At 34.7% G+C, this 20,747-nt stretch overlaps 1 protein-coding gene across 17 annotated transcripts in view; it reads right to left on the bottom strand.

The window, feature by feature from the left end:
- MYBPC1 (myosin binding protein C1) overlaps positions 1-20,747 on the bottom strand; it is a 378,023-nt gene that overhangs the window by 276,056 nt on the left and 81,220 nt on the right. For 8 of the 17 annotated variants that reach the window (XM_044087757.1, XM_044087759.1, XM_044087761.1 and 5 more), the window contains 2 exons: positions 4,588-4,638; positions 4,118-4,168 (listed from right to left, as the gene is read on the bottom strand). The exons of 6 other annotated variants lie outside the window; for them this stretch is intronic. In XM_044087757.1, the coding sequence (XP_043943692.1) occupies positions 4,118-4,168; positions 4,588-4,638 (102 nt within the window). The remainder of the gene's footprint in view (positions 1-4,117; positions 4,169-4,587; positions 4,639-20,747) is intronic. 3 more of the 17 variants (XM_044087760.1, XM_044087766.1, XM_044087764.1) reach the window with 1 other exon arrangement.

The following is a 20,747-nucleotide window of genomic DNA, read 5'->3' on the forward strand; positions in this document are numbered from 1 at the left end:
CTACATTAGGCAGAACACCTCACTAATACTCTTCAAGATAAACCTTGACGAGTGGATGGGAAACAGAAAATTTACCCCGGGGATCACTGCAGTGGCTCTGCTGGACAGAGGCACAGGGAACTAATGGCTGTGCTGGATCGAGACACAGGGAACTAATCTAAGGGGGCAGCAAAAGCCAACACATCCTGGCTAGGCTTATAGATGCCCTCAGGCAGATAGCCTAGTACTTAGCTATGAACCTTAACACTAACTCTGCCCCTAACCCCAACCCTATAATTCCCTTTGGGAAAAAAACGGTCTATCAATGCCATTATTCACACAAAGGGTGTCTGTAGTTTGTGAGAGATTTTTGGTTAACCATTCAGCACAGGAAACTGTTTTCATTTTGTGATTGGTTATTGTTCTGATCTATTGTTTTCATTAACTGTATTTTAGAAGGTCTGCACTGATCTCCTCTGATTCAATGCTTGTGCATTTTTATAATTCAACAAACATTCAATTATACATTTAGCTTTATATCTAGCCTTTTCAATGTAATGACATTCAAAGCATTTACTTTTTTAGGTAAAAAGTAGTTTATTAATTTAATGAAATATTGATTTAATGTTTAAAATCATACCGATATATCAAACACAAAAATACTTCAAGCACAATTGAGTAAATATTTACTTTTGAATATTGTTTTATTTTGCACCAAACAAAACAAACCATATATGCATTTCAATTGAATTCATAATCATTAGATTTAATAAACTGGTCATGATCTGCATTTATAGCCTGGAAGGTCTATACAGTGTTCATAACAGTCAACAAATATGGTTTGTGTTTTGAATTTGTTTGGCACAATAGATGGTGTAAAATATTTTAAGTTTATAAGTGTGTTTGTTTCAGATCTGATGAAAAAAGGTTTTTGTAGCTGAAACCAGTTTGAATCTTGCCTTACTTGTTGCTGTTGCTGTCTTCACTGGAAATAAAATATTTACGCAAGGGTGCCGGAAGTGTTTTTGTGTTTGCTGCATACTATTCGGTCCATGTTCCCCCGCCATTTCTTGCATTGTTTTTGAGTTAGGAATAGTATGTATATATTAATGTGTATATATATATGTGTGTGTATTTATGTGTGTATTTATGCTTTCCTACGCCTTGTCAAGCTTAATCTGAATGAAGCGCCACTTGTTGCAATTCGGCATCATGAAGCTGAACTCACAGACTGAGGCCGTTTGCCACGGGAAGTCACTGCCGATGTGGCTTCTGAGTTTATGCTGCCAGTGACAGTAACATTTTTCTTTTCAAAGATTTCTATTCTATGGACTTGGGAAATATATTTGGGAGATGTGAGGACCAAAACATTTTTTTTTTTTGTCCAGATGAGGATATGACAGGTTTTATCTATTAGCACCAGCTGGAAAAGGAAGTTGTTGCATTAAAGGAAAACTGTTTTACAGGCCAATGTTTCATCAAACAAAGACCTTCTAATGAATATCTGCAGACAGATGTAAACAGTTTTCAAAACCACATGACAATATTCAAGTAACATATCAGGATGCAGAACAGCGCCAAGGTATGGTATACATAGCTGACAGTTTGTTTATACAAAATAATAATTATCAAACCTTCACTCGGAAAATATGATTACATATATAAACCAATGCCTTACTGTGACCACAATGATCAAAATAAAACAAAGGCAAAAAATATAAAAAGGTGTGTTTGTGTTGCATACTTTGAAGTTATGATGAAATGTCAGCTTTTATGTTGATTTTTGAGTGTTGATGTCAATGACATCAATATATATATATATATATATATATATATATATATATATATGTTCCCTTCAGAATCTCAAAATCCTAAAACCTCGAAATTCATATGGTCAAGACCGTATGATCGAAGTTTCAGAATTTCAAAATTCTGAACGGAGATCTGCATACAGCACAGAACAGGAGATTTCCCTTTTCCTCACTGTAGTGCGACCTCGGAGTTGGTATATTCAAATTGCAGGGGTGCAGGGTATAGGGGGGCTTGCCTCCATGCAGAAACGTTTAAATAGTTGTTTTTTTGGGGGGGATTTGTTTTGGAATTTTCATATTCCAAAACATCAATCACGTGGTCTCGATCATATGACATTCAATGTTTCAGAATTGTGAGATTCCGAAGTGAATCCATATATATTGTCATTACTATTTCTTAAAGAGAAGAATAGACTCCATGATGCATTCTCTGGGAAGCAAGAGATTTACCTAAACTTTTCAAGAAAATGAATTACACCTGGTCCCCTTTCTCTATTATTATAACTGTCAGTACATTATTTCAGTTTTGAATGTCTTGAAAAATATAGTTGTGAAAAGTATAGCTGCAGAAAATGGTACTCAGCAGAAACTGTAGGCTCCTTTAAGGTACATCCATCATTCTACTGAATCTGACAAACTCTTTTTTTGGGGCTGTGCAAATTAAAATCTGCTGGTCTCTAGTTGCAGGCTTTCTTGTAAAACTGGTCTTTTTTAAAAATATGTCCATGGCAATCTTGCGGGAAGGAGGTACAAACTAAGAAGACAATGTGTTAAGATTGTAAAAGCCGAACCAAGACTCTGGTAGCTTGTATTCCAGCCTTTATGTAATAATCACATCTACTATTCATAGGAGAAGAAACTAAGAATTATTGTGCACCATTTTTCACTAAGGTGTTTGAAATCGTTTTTGCTAAGTGGTAACTACAACCATATTCAGATGTCCCCAGTCCTTAAAGAACTGTATGGTAAGATGCAGTCTCCCAAAATAAATTAAGAATGTTAAGATTTTTATCAACTATTTTCTGCAAGCACATTTTAACTTCTACTCAAAGGCCATTAATTAAACCTTGCAAGCTGGCAGAAAAAAACATGAAATTTCAGAACATATTTGTAGTAACATCAACAAAAGTTTCATATTTTTGTAATATCAGTCTGTAGTTAATGAAGCACTTTAGCAAAGTGAGGCATGCATTGCTTTCTTTACAGGCCTTTAATGCAGAGGGGCTTATAATGGAAAATTGCTGACAGAAGTGGGTGATAAGCCTTCACTTCACTCTGTGGTGCACACAACCCATGGTATCTAGCAAACATGTTCAGGAGACATTTTTGGCTTTGGGGGGGTGGGACTTAGTTGGCTGCTTGAATGATGGCAACACTGCAGCCCTGCTTTCACCTCATAGGGAAATTAATGGGTGATAGTCACTACAACGGCAACTTGATGGTCAGTAGGTTTGGAGCCAGGAAAAGAAAAAGATTACACAAACCTGTATGCCCCAAAAAAGCTGAAAAAGTGGCATGTAAAAAAAAAAATCTTCCTCCACTAATAGATCAAGAATGGAACAACTTTATTGGATGCAGACATCAAAAATGTGTCCAGAATTAAAGCTCAACTTCTTTGAGTGCCGGCATCATTCTACAGTATTTCAAGCAGATGATCATTTACAAGCTTTATTACGGTTAGTATTATGGTTAGCAGCTAATATTCTTGTCAGATTCCTCAAACGTCTGACACATAACAGCAGTTGCATTGGTAATGGCATGCACATCATAAAAAATATAATCTTTCAGTCTAACTCAGTCAAGGTTATATGCATATCTATACAGAGAACAATGATATAAAAATAACTAAATACTATGTTAGCAATCCAGTCCAACTAACATCCACATATATCAAGTAAAGGCTAGATTGGCATCAAAGTCTCTAGTGGTAATGGTGTTTCTAGTGGCATATTTACCAGTTTACCTTGTTTTTCTGTAAGGAAAATATGTGCTAAATGCATTGTACTTTCATTCTTAAATAGCAGAAATATGCATTTTTTATAGGAGATGGAATGACAGCTAGTGAAACATGCCATACATTGCCTTTCTAGTAGAATGGTTTCAGGAGAAACAGCATCTAAATTATTATTGCCATGGTGATGCTTGAAGACCAAAATGACAATAAAGTGTAGACCTAGGGTCAAAACACAAACCTTCCAACAGAACACAAGGTGCTAATGTAAGATCAGACTTTCATTTCCTTAAGTGAATGACCAGTCTACAACATTTTATGGGTAAGATCTGTCTAAGAGCAAACACCACACGAAAAGGCCAAGCAAGTATCAGACCTTCCTGTGGTGGAGTTGGCATCATCTTCCTTGAGTCGTCTTCTTCCTTCTCTGCAAGTAAAGTTTGAACTGAACATGTTAATTTATTACCGAATACATAATCTCCTGAATAATGCAGCTTATCAACCCAAGAAAACTAAATGAGCAAATTGTACAGTGAATGGTACTAGGTTATGTAAGGGATGTTTGTGATGTCATTAGCGTTTGCTGTGAATTGCTAACAAAGAAACAAAATCTTACCTTAGTAAGGACAAAACATACTCTAGAATTAAGGCATACTCTATATCTATGCCATACTTTAGAACTGCAGCATATTCTAGAACTATGTCAGGCATTCCTGCATCTACTAGTAAAAAGGAGGGGTCTAAATCTATGTTGTTGAGGAAAAAGTAGTACGGGGAGCATCATATTTAAAAGTATCTTGGGAAAACCAGGCAGCACTAATCACACACGCGAAATAAAGTTCTAACCTCCTGATGATGGTGGTGGTAGTATAACCACAGATTCACTTTTTTTCTTTCCTGAAAGTAGAAAGTCTTGTTGAATATTTCACAAGTATTGGTAAGAAATGAGAAAATGTGAACAAGTGTCTCCATCATGGATTAAACGGCATACAAATAAACAAAAAAAATCACAAGTAAAGCACCGACTGCAGCTACTACATGGTACCACAAACTAATACATTAATCTAAAAACAAAAAAGTGCCCTCTTACAAACCATAAAAACAAAACATTTATCAAGAATTAAAAATGTTTCAGGTACAAACCTTTTGTTAGCCACATATAAAACTTTTTTAAATGGAGAATTTCAAACAAATAATAATTCATACACAATCTTGCACAATTTCTGACCAGTCTGACTCATCTTGATGGTCAGTCACATTCTCTATTAATTAAAAAAAGGTTCATAGTAAAAAGATGAAAAAGACAGCACCCTTCTGAAGGCTGTAATCCAAATTACCATTTACTTCTAGTTTTAGCAATCATTATCTTGATTTCTATTTTTTGTTAGATCCAAACTGAAAGTTTAAATTTTCAAGTTAGAAGATATGTTGATCATTATGAATCCCCAAAACATTGTTTTGCACATCATTACATATGTTTATCAGATCCGTCCATCCATCCATCCATAACCCCTTTTCCCATTTTTGCACATGGGGTTGGGGTGTCACTTCAACAGTGACAATCATCTAGAGCCAGGGTTCACATTGCCTGGTGGCTAGCCCTGCCATGACTGTTCTTCAAACTACACACTCATACGCACACTCACATTATGACCAATTTAGAGTGTCCAGTCCACATAAAGCATGTCTTTGGAATGTGTTCCTGTACACCCCCAACTTAACCCCTCCCTCTCTTATCTTAGCTCTCCCACCTCAATTACTTTGAGCCTCATATCATTATTGCTTATTACATCTCTACTATACGTACTGTTAACCTCCCCTCTATTACATCTAAGTACACCTTATAGTGTATCTACCTTCTTTTCCCTAGATATATATATATATATATATATATATATATATATATATATATATATATATATATATGTCTGAACATCAGAAATTCCTCTACTGCTAATACCTCTCTATACTTTAGGTACCTTAAAAATGGCTCAAACCTTACTCTCTGTAAATATGCAAATAACTCTGTCTTGTTATTTTTTGTTCTCCTCCCCTTTGTCTTAAGCCCACCATATAAGATAATTGTGTGCTACAATGTATGCATTGAATATTATAATATTTGTATAACTCAATGTCTTGAATGTTTCATTACTAAAATGTTTTTTTTTTACCAACAATGTATAATACAATAGCTGAATTTGTTTTGTTACTGTATTTCTTGGAGCTTTTCTCCTCGGGTCTCCACTGAAAATGGGCCAAAAGCCCAGCTGGACTAACCCAGTTAACAAATGTCAATAAATAAATAAATAAATAATATATGGGAGGAAACTGGAGCACCCAGAGGAAACCCAGGCAAACAATGGGGAGGACATGCAGACTCTGTGCACATACACACGTGTCTATCAAATGTTCCTTTAATTTGTTTTTTTAACATTTTTGATCAGTTTAAGTAACCAAAACTTAACTACAATAGGTATATCAAACAGGTACAACTTCATTAGCATAAGTAATTTAAATAACTGGTTATATTTGTAGAAATCAGGTGTCTAAAAATCCACTTTCTGAATGTAAGGACACTGCTTGCAGTGACCACATAGAAATGGCCCTTTTACAGTTGTGAACATTTTCCTTTCATAACAGCATCGTAACAGCATCATATACATCATATACAGCATCATATACATCATATACATCATATACAGCTGTATGTGTTATTATCCTTAGTGTGCTATGAAAGACATGGAAAGCTCTCCCACATGTCAGCTGAGTACTGACAGTTCATTCTTGGACTCGATGATCTACTCTTAGCTCTGTATCAGTTACCAAAAAGAGATGACCGATATAAGTTTGACAATGACTTTTATGTGTCTTTGATCTTTTCTACACCATTATTGACTATTCTAAAAACTGTCCCAATATCAACATCATGCTATTCAATGTCATTGGTGATATTCTTTACTCTCACAAATTACCACTTTGCCTTACTTGAGGTCACATGATGAGTATTACATATTCTGTCATGCATAGGATCATAGGAAGTTACTAGGCTAATGGCCCAAGGGCCCTTACAAGCCTATTCAAGTTCTACCCTTATTTACATAATCTATACCTATTGCTCTTGTCCAAGAGGGACACAGGTGGAACCCCCGGATGAATTTACGGTTACCAATCAAAATGTCCAGATTGTGTTTGAAGAGGGACAATGAGGTGCTCTGTTTGACATGAAGCAGGAGTCCATTCCAAAGGTGTGGTAACCTCTGGGAATCAAATATGTCCCTCCAGCAGGATCTCTTAATATCACATAACAGGTTAAGGTCTTTAGACCGAGTAACCTGTGTACCATTTGATTTGCGGATATGCAGCATTTCCAATAAAGCAGGGTCAGGGATTGCCTTATATACAAGGCAGAGATTGCCTCTGAGTAGTCTGTATAAAACAGAATAAAGTGACCGGATTTCAGATGATCCCAATAAAACAGATGCTAATGACCTTGAATTTTCCTTGTGAGGAACCTTTGTGTTGTCTCCAAGGTACATACCAAAAGGGGCGTTGTACTAAATTATTGGCTTGATGAAGGAAGAGTACAGGGGGGGTTATAACATCTTTTTTCTGGAGGCAATGCCCTTACTTATGAGATGAGCAGTATAGAATGCCCTTCTTACCAATATGGAGACATGGTGGTCAAAGGTAAGTTTGCTGTCAACCTGTGTGCACAGGTCTCTCACCACTGAGTGCATACTTAAGGTGTTGCTATTGATGTGGTAGTTTGCAGGAACATCGCCCTAACCCTAAGGGATGATAATACATTTTTTGTATCGTGTTTAAGACCATGACTTTGGCACCAGTCATTGTTTGTGTAAGATCCTCTTGTAGGATGTTGACATCATTTGGAGATTCTATGACCACTCCCAATTTGCAGTCATCAGCATACTTTGTTAGCCACAGACCTTTAGTTTATTCTTGTACTTTGGAGAAATAGTTTCCAAAAAGTAGAGGTCCCAGGACTGAACCCTGTGGAACACCTCTGGTTACAGGTCTGCTGTTGGAGGTGGATTCCCCTATTTTGACTATATGGGTTCTATCAGTGATCCAGTTAGTAACCCATCTAACAATATAAGGGTTGATACCTAGCTGGATGAGTTTGTCAATGATGCCTAAGCAGGGGATAGTGTCAAATGCCTTGGCTAAGTCTAGGTATGCTGTATACACAGATTTCCTCTCATCCAGGGCCTTGCTGATTGTCTGAAATCAGGCATGATCTCCCTTTGACAAATCCATACTGAGTAGGGTCAAGTGTTTGGAGATTACCTATACCTTTGTTGATAAAGTCCATGATGAGTTGCTCCATGGCCTTGCAGATAAGGCTAGTCAGGCTAATAGGTCTATAGTTCCCAGGGTCAGTGGAAGCACCACCTTTGTGCAAGGGAATAATGGTGGCCATTTTCCACTCAGCTGGGATGAAGCCAGTGCTTAGACTATGACTGAAAAGAGTACCCAATGGTGCTGCTAATTCATGTTGGAGCCCATGTAGGACACAGCCTGGGATGTTAACAGGTCCTATAGATGCTGTGTTTTTGGCCTTAGAGAGGGTGTTCATGACCTACTCTTTAGAGATACATGGTAGCGGACAGGTGGTAGGGATGTCATGGGATACATGTGGTGGGGACAGGGGAGTGACGTTTTCACAGAACCTGCCAGCCAACAGGTTAGCTCTGTCCACAGGCTCAGTATATGTGATATCATTAACTACCAGTTCAGCACTAATCTGGGCCTTTCCTTTTAGGTTATGCATGTAACTAAAGGCTAATTTAGTGGCAATATGGGGTACAGGGGGGCTGTCAAAGGGAGATCATGCCTGATTTCAGACAATCAGCAAGGCCCTGGATGAGAGGAAATCTGTGTATACAGCATACCTAGACTTAGCCAAGGCATTTGACACTATCCAATGTAACTAAAGAATGCCTTATGATTGCCTTTATTTGAGGAAGCTGATTTGGCTTCATAGTTTGCTTTGCAAGACTTTACAAGAAGTCTTATTCACTTGTTTAAGCTGAGAAGGGAGTGTTTCCACTTTAGGGCTCGTTCCTTCTTACTCTTAGATAGCAATTTCTTACTCTTATTATAAAGCCTGTTAATGGCAGTTGTCTACCAGGCAGGTTTGGTCTTCCTTGAGGAGTTTTTTGGTCCTATCAGGTATGTCCAAGTCAATGCAGTTATACAGGTGTTTATATAAAGCATCGGTGTAGAACTCGGCATATTTGCCAGTTGCATCTGAGAGGGGAGCAGTGAAGCTATTTATACCATCCTGTAAGAGGTTATAATCTGCTTTGGAGAAGTTTTTTTTTGCTTAGTTGCTGCTGGGGGGTTAGGTGTGATAGTTACTTCAAATGAGACTGACTTGTGGTCAGATCTCACCAGGGAAAACCTCACAGTGGGGGGGGGGGTGCTACAGTGGTCCCCCATATTGGGGTTACACTTTTTATAGCCACATATTTCGTAAACAGTCTAGAATGTAGTTTCCTGCCACAATTCTTAACATTCATATCACAACAGAAAATTATTCAAGCTTTTCAACAAAATTCACTTTTACACATCCAGGTCTGCATTGCATATATTGTTGTCATTCATATAACTGTGTATGTGTTCCAGACAATACATACACACCCACACACACACACACACACACACACACACACACACACATATATATATATATATATATATATATATATATATATATATATATATATTTATAGGTGCATAGTACTGTAAGCATCTGGCAAAAAAAACTTACTGAAAAGCAAAGCCAATGAAAACAAACAAAAAAAAAATCAAACTTTCTTCTTTTTTTTTCGCAGAGGGTAAAGCCCCCCTGTACCCCATATTGCCACTAAATTAAATATACCAACACCAACATTGTATCATACAGGAGATAAGGAAAAAAATCCCTGATCTGTGGTATTCAGCATACTTTCAGAAATCTCAGTCTTCCACTAATACTTTTCAAAATGCATTCTGTTTGATGAATTTACCTATATTTATGTGTTTATATATATATATATATATATATATATATATATATATATATATATATGTGTGTGTGTTTTTATATATATATATTTATATATATGTATGTGTCTGTGTATATGTGTGTACATACATATCACGATTGATAGACAGAGGCATAACTTGGTGCTACAGTAGACTCCATACTAATACCATATATTTAATTAAATATTTAGTTTTTAAATAACACATTTTTGTTAATATTGTTTATGTAGTAGTTATTAACATCTCAGTCTTACTATATGAAAAAATAATTTTCAAAACTAAACAATTATGTATGTAGTCTAAACCCAATATGTGTGGAATGACAGTACTTAGACAAGCAATAATGCCTGATAGTGTGAGTATTATCAGGGAATAAGTGCTCACTTAGGTGCATTATGAAGCTCAATGCCTCAGGCAGAAGGACTTACCAACCCTGCAAGAGTGATAATTTACTCATAACACCCACCCTGGAGAGCATTATTGGGATTGGAGAATGGAAAAAATTGTTTTGTATGTTTTAATTACTTTATATCTTTATAATTCTTTTGATGTAAAATAGTTTTTCCACCTAATATTTTATACTTGCATTAGCATATGTTATTATTGTTGGATGAAGTATTTTACATCCAAATTATATGTTGTGTAAGTATTTAATGTCTATACACACACATACACACTCATGTTGAAGTGACTTTGTTGAGTGAATACACCGCAGATGTCTCATTGATATTAAATGAATGGAAAAAAAAAACACATAATACAAAGCATTGCAACCTCCATGTCTCTTAGCTGTCTTTGATTTCACCTTATGGTTCTGGTCAGTCCCTGGTTGAATGTTTGATTTGCTGGTAAATCACTGAGGATTAAAGTCAGTCAATAATGCTAGACATTAGAGTTTCATACTTCTTATTGTGTAGGTAATGAATGCTAATGGACTGCCTGTTATAGTCAAAAGAAGTTGGCATGAACCATCTCTGTTTCTCTCTTTCTTGCTTATGCTCGCTCTTTCTCTGTCTCTCTCTCTCACACACACACATACACACACACACACACACACACACATACACACACACACACACACACACACACACACACACACACACACACACACACACAAACATACATGCACATTACTTTTTTTAATATTTCGCTCGAAAAACTATATTATACCTCACTGACTATACCATTATTGAATACCATGTTATGTTTTGTAACCTCTGGGGAAGCCACATGAAAGAACTTGAAAAGGCATTAAAATTCCTTAATGGAAAAATTATATAGTTTGAAAATTTGGACTTTTTATAAAGGCTTCAGGAGTACACATTTGACCTCAGCTTGGTCTATAATAAAATGTCTGCTCTGTTTCTTTTTTTTTTTTTTTTCAATAATAATTCTTTATTATTTTTCACTTGTTCATACAAACATTTAACAGGGAAATACAGAGGTAATTTCCGAACAATTATTCTATCAACATTGTAACAAGATGTATACATTATTTACATGAATGCTTTCACAATTAAAATAACATATATGTAAATAATTCTTCTGTGCAAAGATAATATCTTGAAATAATATGGTTCTTACAAAGGTTATGTTTTATACTATAGATAACAATGGGGTTTCCTGATTTCGGTGCATTAAGCTAATATAATGTTGAAAATTTGTTCCCAAATCTTTAGATTATTTGGATGTTTACTTTGGCTATTGATAACATATTTGTGGGCTAATATGAGTTTTATCACTAAGATCTTAAAATTTTCCCAAGAAGTTTGAGTTGGGTTCAGCCAATTTGTAGCTATATAGAGCTTCATTAATAGGAAAATATTCATAAGTATAGTCATCTGGGATCTAGGTATATTATTTGGAGGAATGTGTAATATCATAAATTCCCAAGACAACTTTGAATTTTGATACCCCATCTTTTGTAGTTGTAGCTTTAGGGAATTCCAAAGTTTATATATACATTTGCAGCTCCAAAACATATGTAAGAGGTCAGCAGTTTCATCTTTACAATATGGGCACTTTGGAGAATTCTTGGAGTTGAATTTATACAAGCTAAGGCGTGTGTAGTAGGCATTATTGAATATCATGAGTTGGGTGAATGTTAGCTTTTGGAGGGAGATTGATTTTGCTATTAATTTAATTGCATTTATGAATTTACTTTCTTCAACCAATGGTAGTTTTTCTTTCCAATAATTTGATATGAGAAGGTGGTCTTGATATCTGATGTCTTTTATCAGTTTATAAGTGGATGTTATATATTTGGTAGTTTGGGATAGAGCTTGCCATATTGAGGTACATTTCGTTAAGTTCTCTTTATTAACAGTTAAGTCTTTAAAGTAACTAATAGATAATTCTTTAATCTGCCTCAATATGACTAAATATGATTTGGGGAGATTCATTTCTTGTCTTAGATCATGGGCAGAATAGTTCAGATATGGGTATATATCTTGTAGAGTTAAGTTTATTATAAGTGGGAAGGTTTTTAAGTCTATAAGTTGATTATTAATTCTCAGGTTAGGGTTTCTATGAAAGGGTTGTAAGATCATCATATATTGAAATAGATTTAATGATCTAAAGAGATTTTGTAATAATGTTATATAAATTTTTATATGTTCCATTAGAGCATATGTTTTAATGATATCTCTGTTCAGAAAGGGTAAAGCTTTGGGATTGATGTTCAAATGTTCGGCATGTTTGTAACCCAATCTTATCCAGTTAGGGACCAATTATTATTTTGTATGTCATAGTTAGCTATTCTTAAAATTCTATTGGCATTTATAATTAAATAATAATTTCCAAAGTCGGGTAAATCTAATCCACCTTTATTTTTCGGGGTCATCAAATTATCGTATGATATTCTAGTTTTCCTTGGTTCCCATATAAATTTAGCAAGTTCGATGTGGATTTGTTTAAAAAATTTCTTGGGGATTAACACTAGAGTGGATCTAAAGATATATAATAATCTGGGTAAGACATTCATTTTTATAATTGAGACCTTTGCTAATGTAGGTAATTTCAGGTTATTCCATCTCCTTAGATCAAATAAAATTTGTTCCCAGTTTAGTTTAACATTATTGAGATAGAAGTCATTATCTGTGGATAATGTGATTTATAAATATTTAATCTTTTCTTCAGATTTTACTTGCCCTATCAAAGGTAAAAGTGAAAAAGGTTTAGGTGTTTTCAAAGGAAATATATTGTTTTTTTTTAAGGTTTATTTTATAGTTTGATATTAATGCAAAGTCTTCGACAGCAGATAGTATTTTTTTTGGTATCAGAGACTGGTGTTGTATAATATATATTAAGATCATCTGCAAAAGCTGCCATAGAGATCTTGGCACCGTAGATTATTGGGGCATTATGGTATACATTTTGTTTAATATGCAGAAATAAAGGTTCTAAATATAAATTAAATAGTACAGGGGATAGAGGACAACCTTGACGGGTACCGTTCCTAATTTGAATTCTTTTAGTAAACATTTTATTTATATATAAAGTTGTATAGGGGTTATTATATAATGTTTGTAATGTTAGGATGAATTCTTGAGGTATATTAAAATAGGGTAAAATGTTAAATAGAAATTTTATGTTAACTCTATCGAAGGCCTTTTGTGCATCAATAATAATGGCACACATATTTAAATTCTTTTGATTGGCATAAGAGATTAAAGTATGAAGTGTTAAGGTGTTGTCACTAGCTTGCCTAGCAGTTAAAAATCCAGTTTGTTCATTAGAAATGATTAAATTCGTTATTTTCTTCAGTCTGGTACCTAAAATAGAGGTCAGAATTTTAGTATCAATGTTTAAAAGTGATATAGGTCTATAATTGTCTGGGTTTTGAAGATCCAAATTTTCTTTAGGTATAAGAATTGTTTTGGATGCATTGAAATGTAAGTCATTGATTTTGTTATTAATTATAAAGTTTAATGTATATGATAGTATTTTAACAATCGTATTGCCGAAAGTTTTATAGAATTCTGCTGTAAGGCCATCTGGGCCCGGGGCTTTGTGTGATTTCAAATTTTTAATTGTTGTTGTTATTTCCTCCATAGAAATTGGTTGTATTAAATCTCTCTGTAGATTCTCGTCAATTTTTGGGAAGTTAATCTTTTGTAGAAGTCCCTATAATTTTCATTTGTAGGTGATTCACATTGATCCCCATAAATTTGGGCGTATATCAATTCAAAAATGTTAATAATATCATTACATTTCGTATATGTTTTGTTTTTGTAATATAATTCCGGAATTTGAGAGGGTGATTTGGATTGGTTAATAATTCTTGCTAAAGCCCTTGACAGAGTTTGTATATGATTAGCGTAACTTGCCAATATTTTGGTTTTGTGAAATGACAATCTATTATTTTGGATCAGAAAAAGATCCTTCTGACATTTTAAAAGTTCTGTTTCTGTTTGTGAGTTATGATTCTGCATTAGTTCTTGATCTAGTGTTTTAATTTTAGACTCCAAAGTTTATTCTTCTCTGAGTTGAATTTTTTTATAATAAGAGGCTTTTTGAAGGAAGATACCTCTTATCTGTGCTTTTGTTGCCGCCCATTCAATATCAGGTGTATGCTGGTGTTCGTCTATCTTAACTAATAGAAATTTGAGAATGCCCTGGATTTCCTGAATTATTTCCCTTCTGTTTAATAGATTTGGATTTAAAGACCAATTATTTCCCTTCAGTGATAAAATGTTTCCAGAATCATTAGTAAAACCCAATGTAATTTTAGAATGATCTGATAGGTAACGAGCATGAATAGATACTGAGGGGTCAAGATTAATCAGTGCTTCAGAAATTAGAAAAAAGTCTATTCTAGACCACATTTTATGACAGCTTGAATAAAATGTAAAATTGTTAGAATTAAGAGCATTATTAGAATATTTGAAGGGATCATATAAATTAAAGTCATACTTAAGTTCACTTAATGTCAAAGCCGCTTGACTATTATATGTTCTTTGTTGGCTTGATTTATCCAGTTTAGGATTTTGATAAGCATTCCAGTCCCCTCCTATGATGATGTAGTGGTTATTATGTTGATTTAAAATAGGATATAGTGAGGCAAAGAAAGAATGTTGATTATTACAAGGTGCATATATATTGAGAAGAATAATGGGTTTATCATATAGTGTTGCCGAGAGAATCACATAGCACCATCTTCCTTCTTTGTCCATTTTATATTCTATAATTTTGTCCTGGTATTGGTTTTTAATAATTATCACAACTCCCGCACTATTAGTTTTTCCTTCAGAGGCTATTATTTCTCATCCATTTTTTATTTTTTATTTCTGTCCATTGATCATTGGTCATATGTGTTTCCTGAAGTAGTATGAAAAACGCCTTAGCTTGTAGAAATAAATGAAGAAACAGTTTTCTCTTTTTCAAGTTCTGGATTCCCTTAATATTCCATGAATCTATTTCCCACATTCCCAAAGTTTTGTTTTATGAAAGTATTTTAAATATCTGGGAAAATATGATAGATTTGGTTGAGTTTTTAGTATGTGTAATTTATGAAAGCATTCTAGAATTCCCGTCTCCTTCCAGTGCCTATCCACTAAACCCCTGGACCAGGAATTAAAGCGGTCCTTAACATAGTTCGGGATTACATTAATTAGTATCATTGGCAAGTACATAACATCGAAGCTAGTGTATAAATGATATGTAAAATATAGTGGACCTGTATAAACTACTATTATACCATGACTCCCCCAAAACGTGCACGCTGATTGGCCAGTGTGCACATTGTAAATCGAGTTATACTAATGGAAAAAGGTCCGTCGCCGGACTTTTTCCATTAGTATAACTCTACTTTTAAAACACTGTCTCGCTATGTTAAATGGGTTTAACATAACGAGACAGCTTTAAAATAAGCAACGGAGATCTCCGTTGCTTATTTTAAAGCTGCCTCGCTATGCTAAACCCATTTAACATAGCGAGACAGGTTTTAAAAAAGAACGGAGAAAGCAAGATCTCCGTTGCTTTTTTCGCTATGTTAAATGGATTTAACATAGCGAGACAGTTTTAAAATAAGCAACGGACATCTCCATTGCTTATTTTAAAACTGTCTCGCTATGTTAAACCCATTTAACATAGCGAAAACAGTAAATAAAAAGCAACGGAGATCTTGCTTTCTCCATTGCTTTTGCCCACAGCTCTGATGTACTGCACAGACGCGCAGTACATCAGAACTGCCGCGGATGCCAGACATCTGCGGAAGGGCAGTAAACAGGCATTATACTATGCCATTATTTAAGAAAAGTAATAGTTTCTTTTCTTAAATAATGTCATGGTATAATAGCAATAACCCACTTCTGGGTGTGGGTAATGCTGTATTAACCCACGGTTGGCTTTGTTTGTTCCCTCGGGCTTCGCCCTCGGGACCAAACCACGCCAACCGTGGGTAAATCCAGCATTACCCACACCCAGGCGTAGGTTATTGCTATACTAATTCTGCAAAGCCTATCCTACTCATTCCCTAACAAACACTACTTATTGTCTACATCTCTACTTATTATATTGAATTAAATGAGTCAGACAAAAAACAAAATAAAAGATATCTGGACTTTGCTGTTAGTCTCAAATATATCTTCACACTACTTGTTAATAGTAATATTTTAAGATATTACTAAATACATGTTCTCAAATTAATACAACAACTGTGTTTATAGAAAATATATCCATTTAACGCAGCCTTCCTTTGTATGTATAGCTACCCTTTGCTCTAGGAGCAAATGTTATCATTTATATATATGGTAACCATCACGTAATCACTCTAGTAATAGCTTACTAGATCCTAGAGAAACAGTGTAAGTTTTTAGCATTTCAGGCCTCGGTACCAGTATAACACAGATTCAGGTACTTAATTCCTCAATGGCTAAGAATGTAAGATGATTACACCTATATTCATTAATCATAATGTTACGGAAGGGTTAATATCAAGTTTAGGATACTGGTTTTTAAACTAATACACAGTTAACCAAAAAGTGACACATGGGTTTTTGAATCAAACCATTAGATTCGAAAGGAACAATACTTATAAACTAAGTAATATCTATTTGTTGTCATATATAATCTCACATAAATGATACTAAAGTAATTAAATAATGTTTGCTAACTAGATGAAAAAAAGAAAAAGTTCCAGAAAACACACCATTAATCTGAGCATGGGATTCCTTAAACTGTCTCATAATATGAGAAATCTAAGTTATTCTATCGTGACAAGGAATCAGTTATAGTCATTGTTGCTTATATTAGTAAATCATATAACATTCAGCTATAAAAAATGCAAACATCTTATAGCATCATTTGTGTGTTATCTTGAACTATGGTCTAAAACAGAGTATGGAGTATTACTTCATCAGAAAATATTATGCATTTTCAGATTGTTTCAACTAGCATATGTCTTGTTGTTATTGAATAAAGATCATGTTATTAGTTTATATGAGACTGCGTTTAAGTGAAGTATTTACTAAAATGAATTATATATAAATAACATTAAGTATATTTATATAGGAATGTGTTTTGATTTAAATGTGTTATTTATGTGCAATTTGCAACATTACCATTGAGTAGTTACCTGTCGAGTATTGTGGACACTATTTCTTTCTCATATAGATTTGATACAATCAAAGTATGGCATGTTATAGTTAACTCAGCTTAGGTAACTTGTTTAGCGTTTACGGGGTAGTGTTAGTTGTTTTATCATTACTAGAAGTGTACTTTGTGTATTTGTTTCAGTATACAAACTTTATTTAAGTTTATTTTGCCTTAATAGTTCTTGAAGACGCTCCATCGGGTTTCCGAATAGTTATTCAGACTGCTGGCTTCGCGAAGGGAGACTCATCAAGCGAACGGACTTCCAGATGTGTCACATTGAAAATCCGCCTCTAGAAACAATAAAGTCACTTCGGCTCTCCTCGTGGGCAAGATGGATGAACTGAGGGTTGTAAACCCTCGGTAAAGCTTCTCACGAGCCGCAAAGCCCAAATTAAGGATCATAGCTGACCTAAATATGGCCTAGATCACAAAGGAAACCAGATAATGGAAAAATGAGAACTCGCCTGGTAGTAGATGGTAGATCCGACCTCGGAGGATGTGCTAATCGCAATGGAAGTTAAGACAAGTTCTCAGAAGCAGGTAAGGTTTTAAAAACTGTCATAAAAGTAGACATAACTTCTTTTTTAGTTGTAACTGCATATTTAGATCCCTCAAGCCGAGAATGTTAGTGTATTTGGGTATTTCATCTGAAATTTTATCTGTTTTTCAATTAGAAACTTGCAATAAGGAGATAATAGTTGTCTGGCTTGCCTAATTTGTAGGGGCAAGTCTTGAGCCAGTGAAATTCTGTTATTATTCCAGATAATAGAGCCTCCATTTTTCTTTGCAGTTAATAGTATTTTATTTACATCTTGAAAGTTGAGAATTTTTGCGTAAACAGGTTTTGGTATATTAGATGTATAGGATTCTCTCAGGGCTCTATGGGCACTTTCTATTGTTGTTTGTTTTGCATTTTCCGAGTCACCGAATAGAGTTGTAAGGATTTGCATGATAGCTGGGATTAAATCATTGTATTGTATATTTTCTGGCATTCCTCTAATGATAATATTATTTCTTCTTGATCTTGCCTCCAGATCAATAATTTTAGCTTGCATAGATTGGATATCTGCTTCATGTGCGTCAGTTTTTTTAGCAAGCAGGGCTATTTTGTCTTCATTTTCTGAGATTTTAACTTCGGATTTATCCATTCTTTCCAATATTTGACTGCAGGAAGTTCCAAAGGTTTGAACTTGATTAGCCAGATCTTTTATAGCTTCACAGATAGGAAGTAGTGCTGTTTTAATGTCCTCCATGCTTGCCAGTTGTTCTGGTTTACTTTTATTCCCTGACTTTAAAGGCTCTTGTTGTTTTATAATCTTTTGTCTTTTCGAGGTTAAGTCTTTCTCAGGTGATAAAAGTTCAGAAAGTTTAGTTTTTGTAGTTGTTGTATCCATGTTTTTGTCTTCTTTCGACATAATACAGCAGTGCAGGATCGTGTTATTTTTAAGTATACTTGAGCAGATAGTTCTGAGCACACAGTTTCTTTGTTTGAGACTTTCTTCAGGTTCAAGTAATCAGTTGTAATCTTGGAAGATTTGTTATTTTTTCAGGTTTATTCACCTCATCTCCGATTTTAGACTGAGGATAGAGTTGTTATTTCAAATAATTGTTGTTAAATAAGTTGTGATATAACCTCTGGGTTAAGTTTTCATCTGAGTATTTGGAGAGCTGCAGACTAGCATTGTTTACAGAACGGCAGCCATCTTTGAACCCCCGTCTGCTCTGTTTCTACTTTAAAGTCTTAAGCTGCAGCCCACCACTGGAAGACTTAACATTAGATTAAGGGGACCTAATACTAAAGGGATGTAAAAAGGTGACAGATACATTACACAACACTTTCCTAGACTGGAGAATAAGTACTATTTTCGAGATGTTGCCACAAAGTGGTAGACTACACTCACATTAACACCTTGTATAAGAATGTTTGTTTTCCGGTCAGGGTGAAGGTGTATTCTTTGCCCATTATCTAAAGATCCTTAACATCAGGACTAATAATATTTTATCTTTCTTAATTTCCACATCACTCCATCCACAACCCTTTTTCCCCATTTTCTGCATGGGGTTGGGGTGTCATTTTGACAGTGACACTCATCTAGAAAAATTCCTTAATTTCCATATACGCAATGTTGTTGTTGTGTCTTTCGGCTTTTCCCGGTTAGGGGTTGCCACAGCGGAACTCTGGTCCGCTAATGATTGGCAGTAGATTTTTACATGCTGGCTTGCCGGGCCTAATGCACAACCTTCAATGAAGGAATGCCCATTTAGGCAAATCGTCACACAGAAGACGCTCTAACTGAGAATCGAATGGGCAACGTCTAACTGTGAGGCGACAACGCTACCGCAGCACCACCACCAATTTCCATATACGCAATATTATTATTAAAAACTATGGAGCCTTTAATGTGGACTAGCCACATCTTAAACAAAGAGTGTAGAAAATTATCAACATATGTTTTGCAATGATTCCATAACGGGCCCTTACCTAAGACTACTGTTCACATGGATGATCTCAGAATATACTTCTGAATCTTAAGAAGTCAATGTACATCAGATACAATTAAAATGTATCATGAAATTAATAAATATACTCATTAACTATACCCATCTTCAGTATGTGAAGGAAACAGACACTGATTCCTTCATTAAATATTTGTTTTTTTTACTGTTCAACAACTTGCACCTAAATAACTATTAGCAAGATGTTTAACTGTGAATACGTTATCAACATATCAAATGACTCTTCCTCATCTTTTAGTGGCTAGTTTGGTTCATTGTTTATAGATTTATTGCTTGATGAATTTGACTATCAAGCTAACACACTATTTGCCTTGAAGAAGTTCATTTTTGTAACGCCATATTCCCATAAACATGTTAAGATTATTTTTCTTTGTAATAGCATAAATGTGTTTGCTGATGTGCCATCATACAACTGTCACTGGCAGTACACTTAGCAACATAAACAATAGCAGAACTGTTAATACTATAAGCTAAATGTGTTAAAAATGAATAAGGATATCTGTAAAGAAAATGTCAACATTGTGTCATTAGGTTTGTTAGTGATTGTGGCAGCAAGTACATCTTTGCCCTTCTGTAAATATTTTTTTCACATTTCTTTGCTTCTTATATATGAACATGGCATAAGACTTTGACAGTGTCTTCAGTTCCTAAAATAATGTTCCAATTATTATTGATAACTTTAATAATAATAATGTCTTCGCTGTCGAGAGAAATAGGAACTGTAAAACTTTTTTTAACATTTTTATGCTTTACTTATAGGCCATGAGTCGATACAGATGGAAATGAGTATACCTCATAAAATTATTTTTTCACAAATTTCTGTTAGTTATTTTGATCATAAC

This window comes from Protopterus annectens, chromosome 11.part0 (genome assembly GCF_019279795.1).
Source record: "Protopterus annectens isolate FY-2018-M chromosome 11.part0, PAN1.0, whole genome shotgun sequence".
NCBI classification, from domain to species: Eukaryota; Metazoa; Chordata; order Ceratodontiformes; family Protopteridae; genus Protopterus; species Protopterus annectens.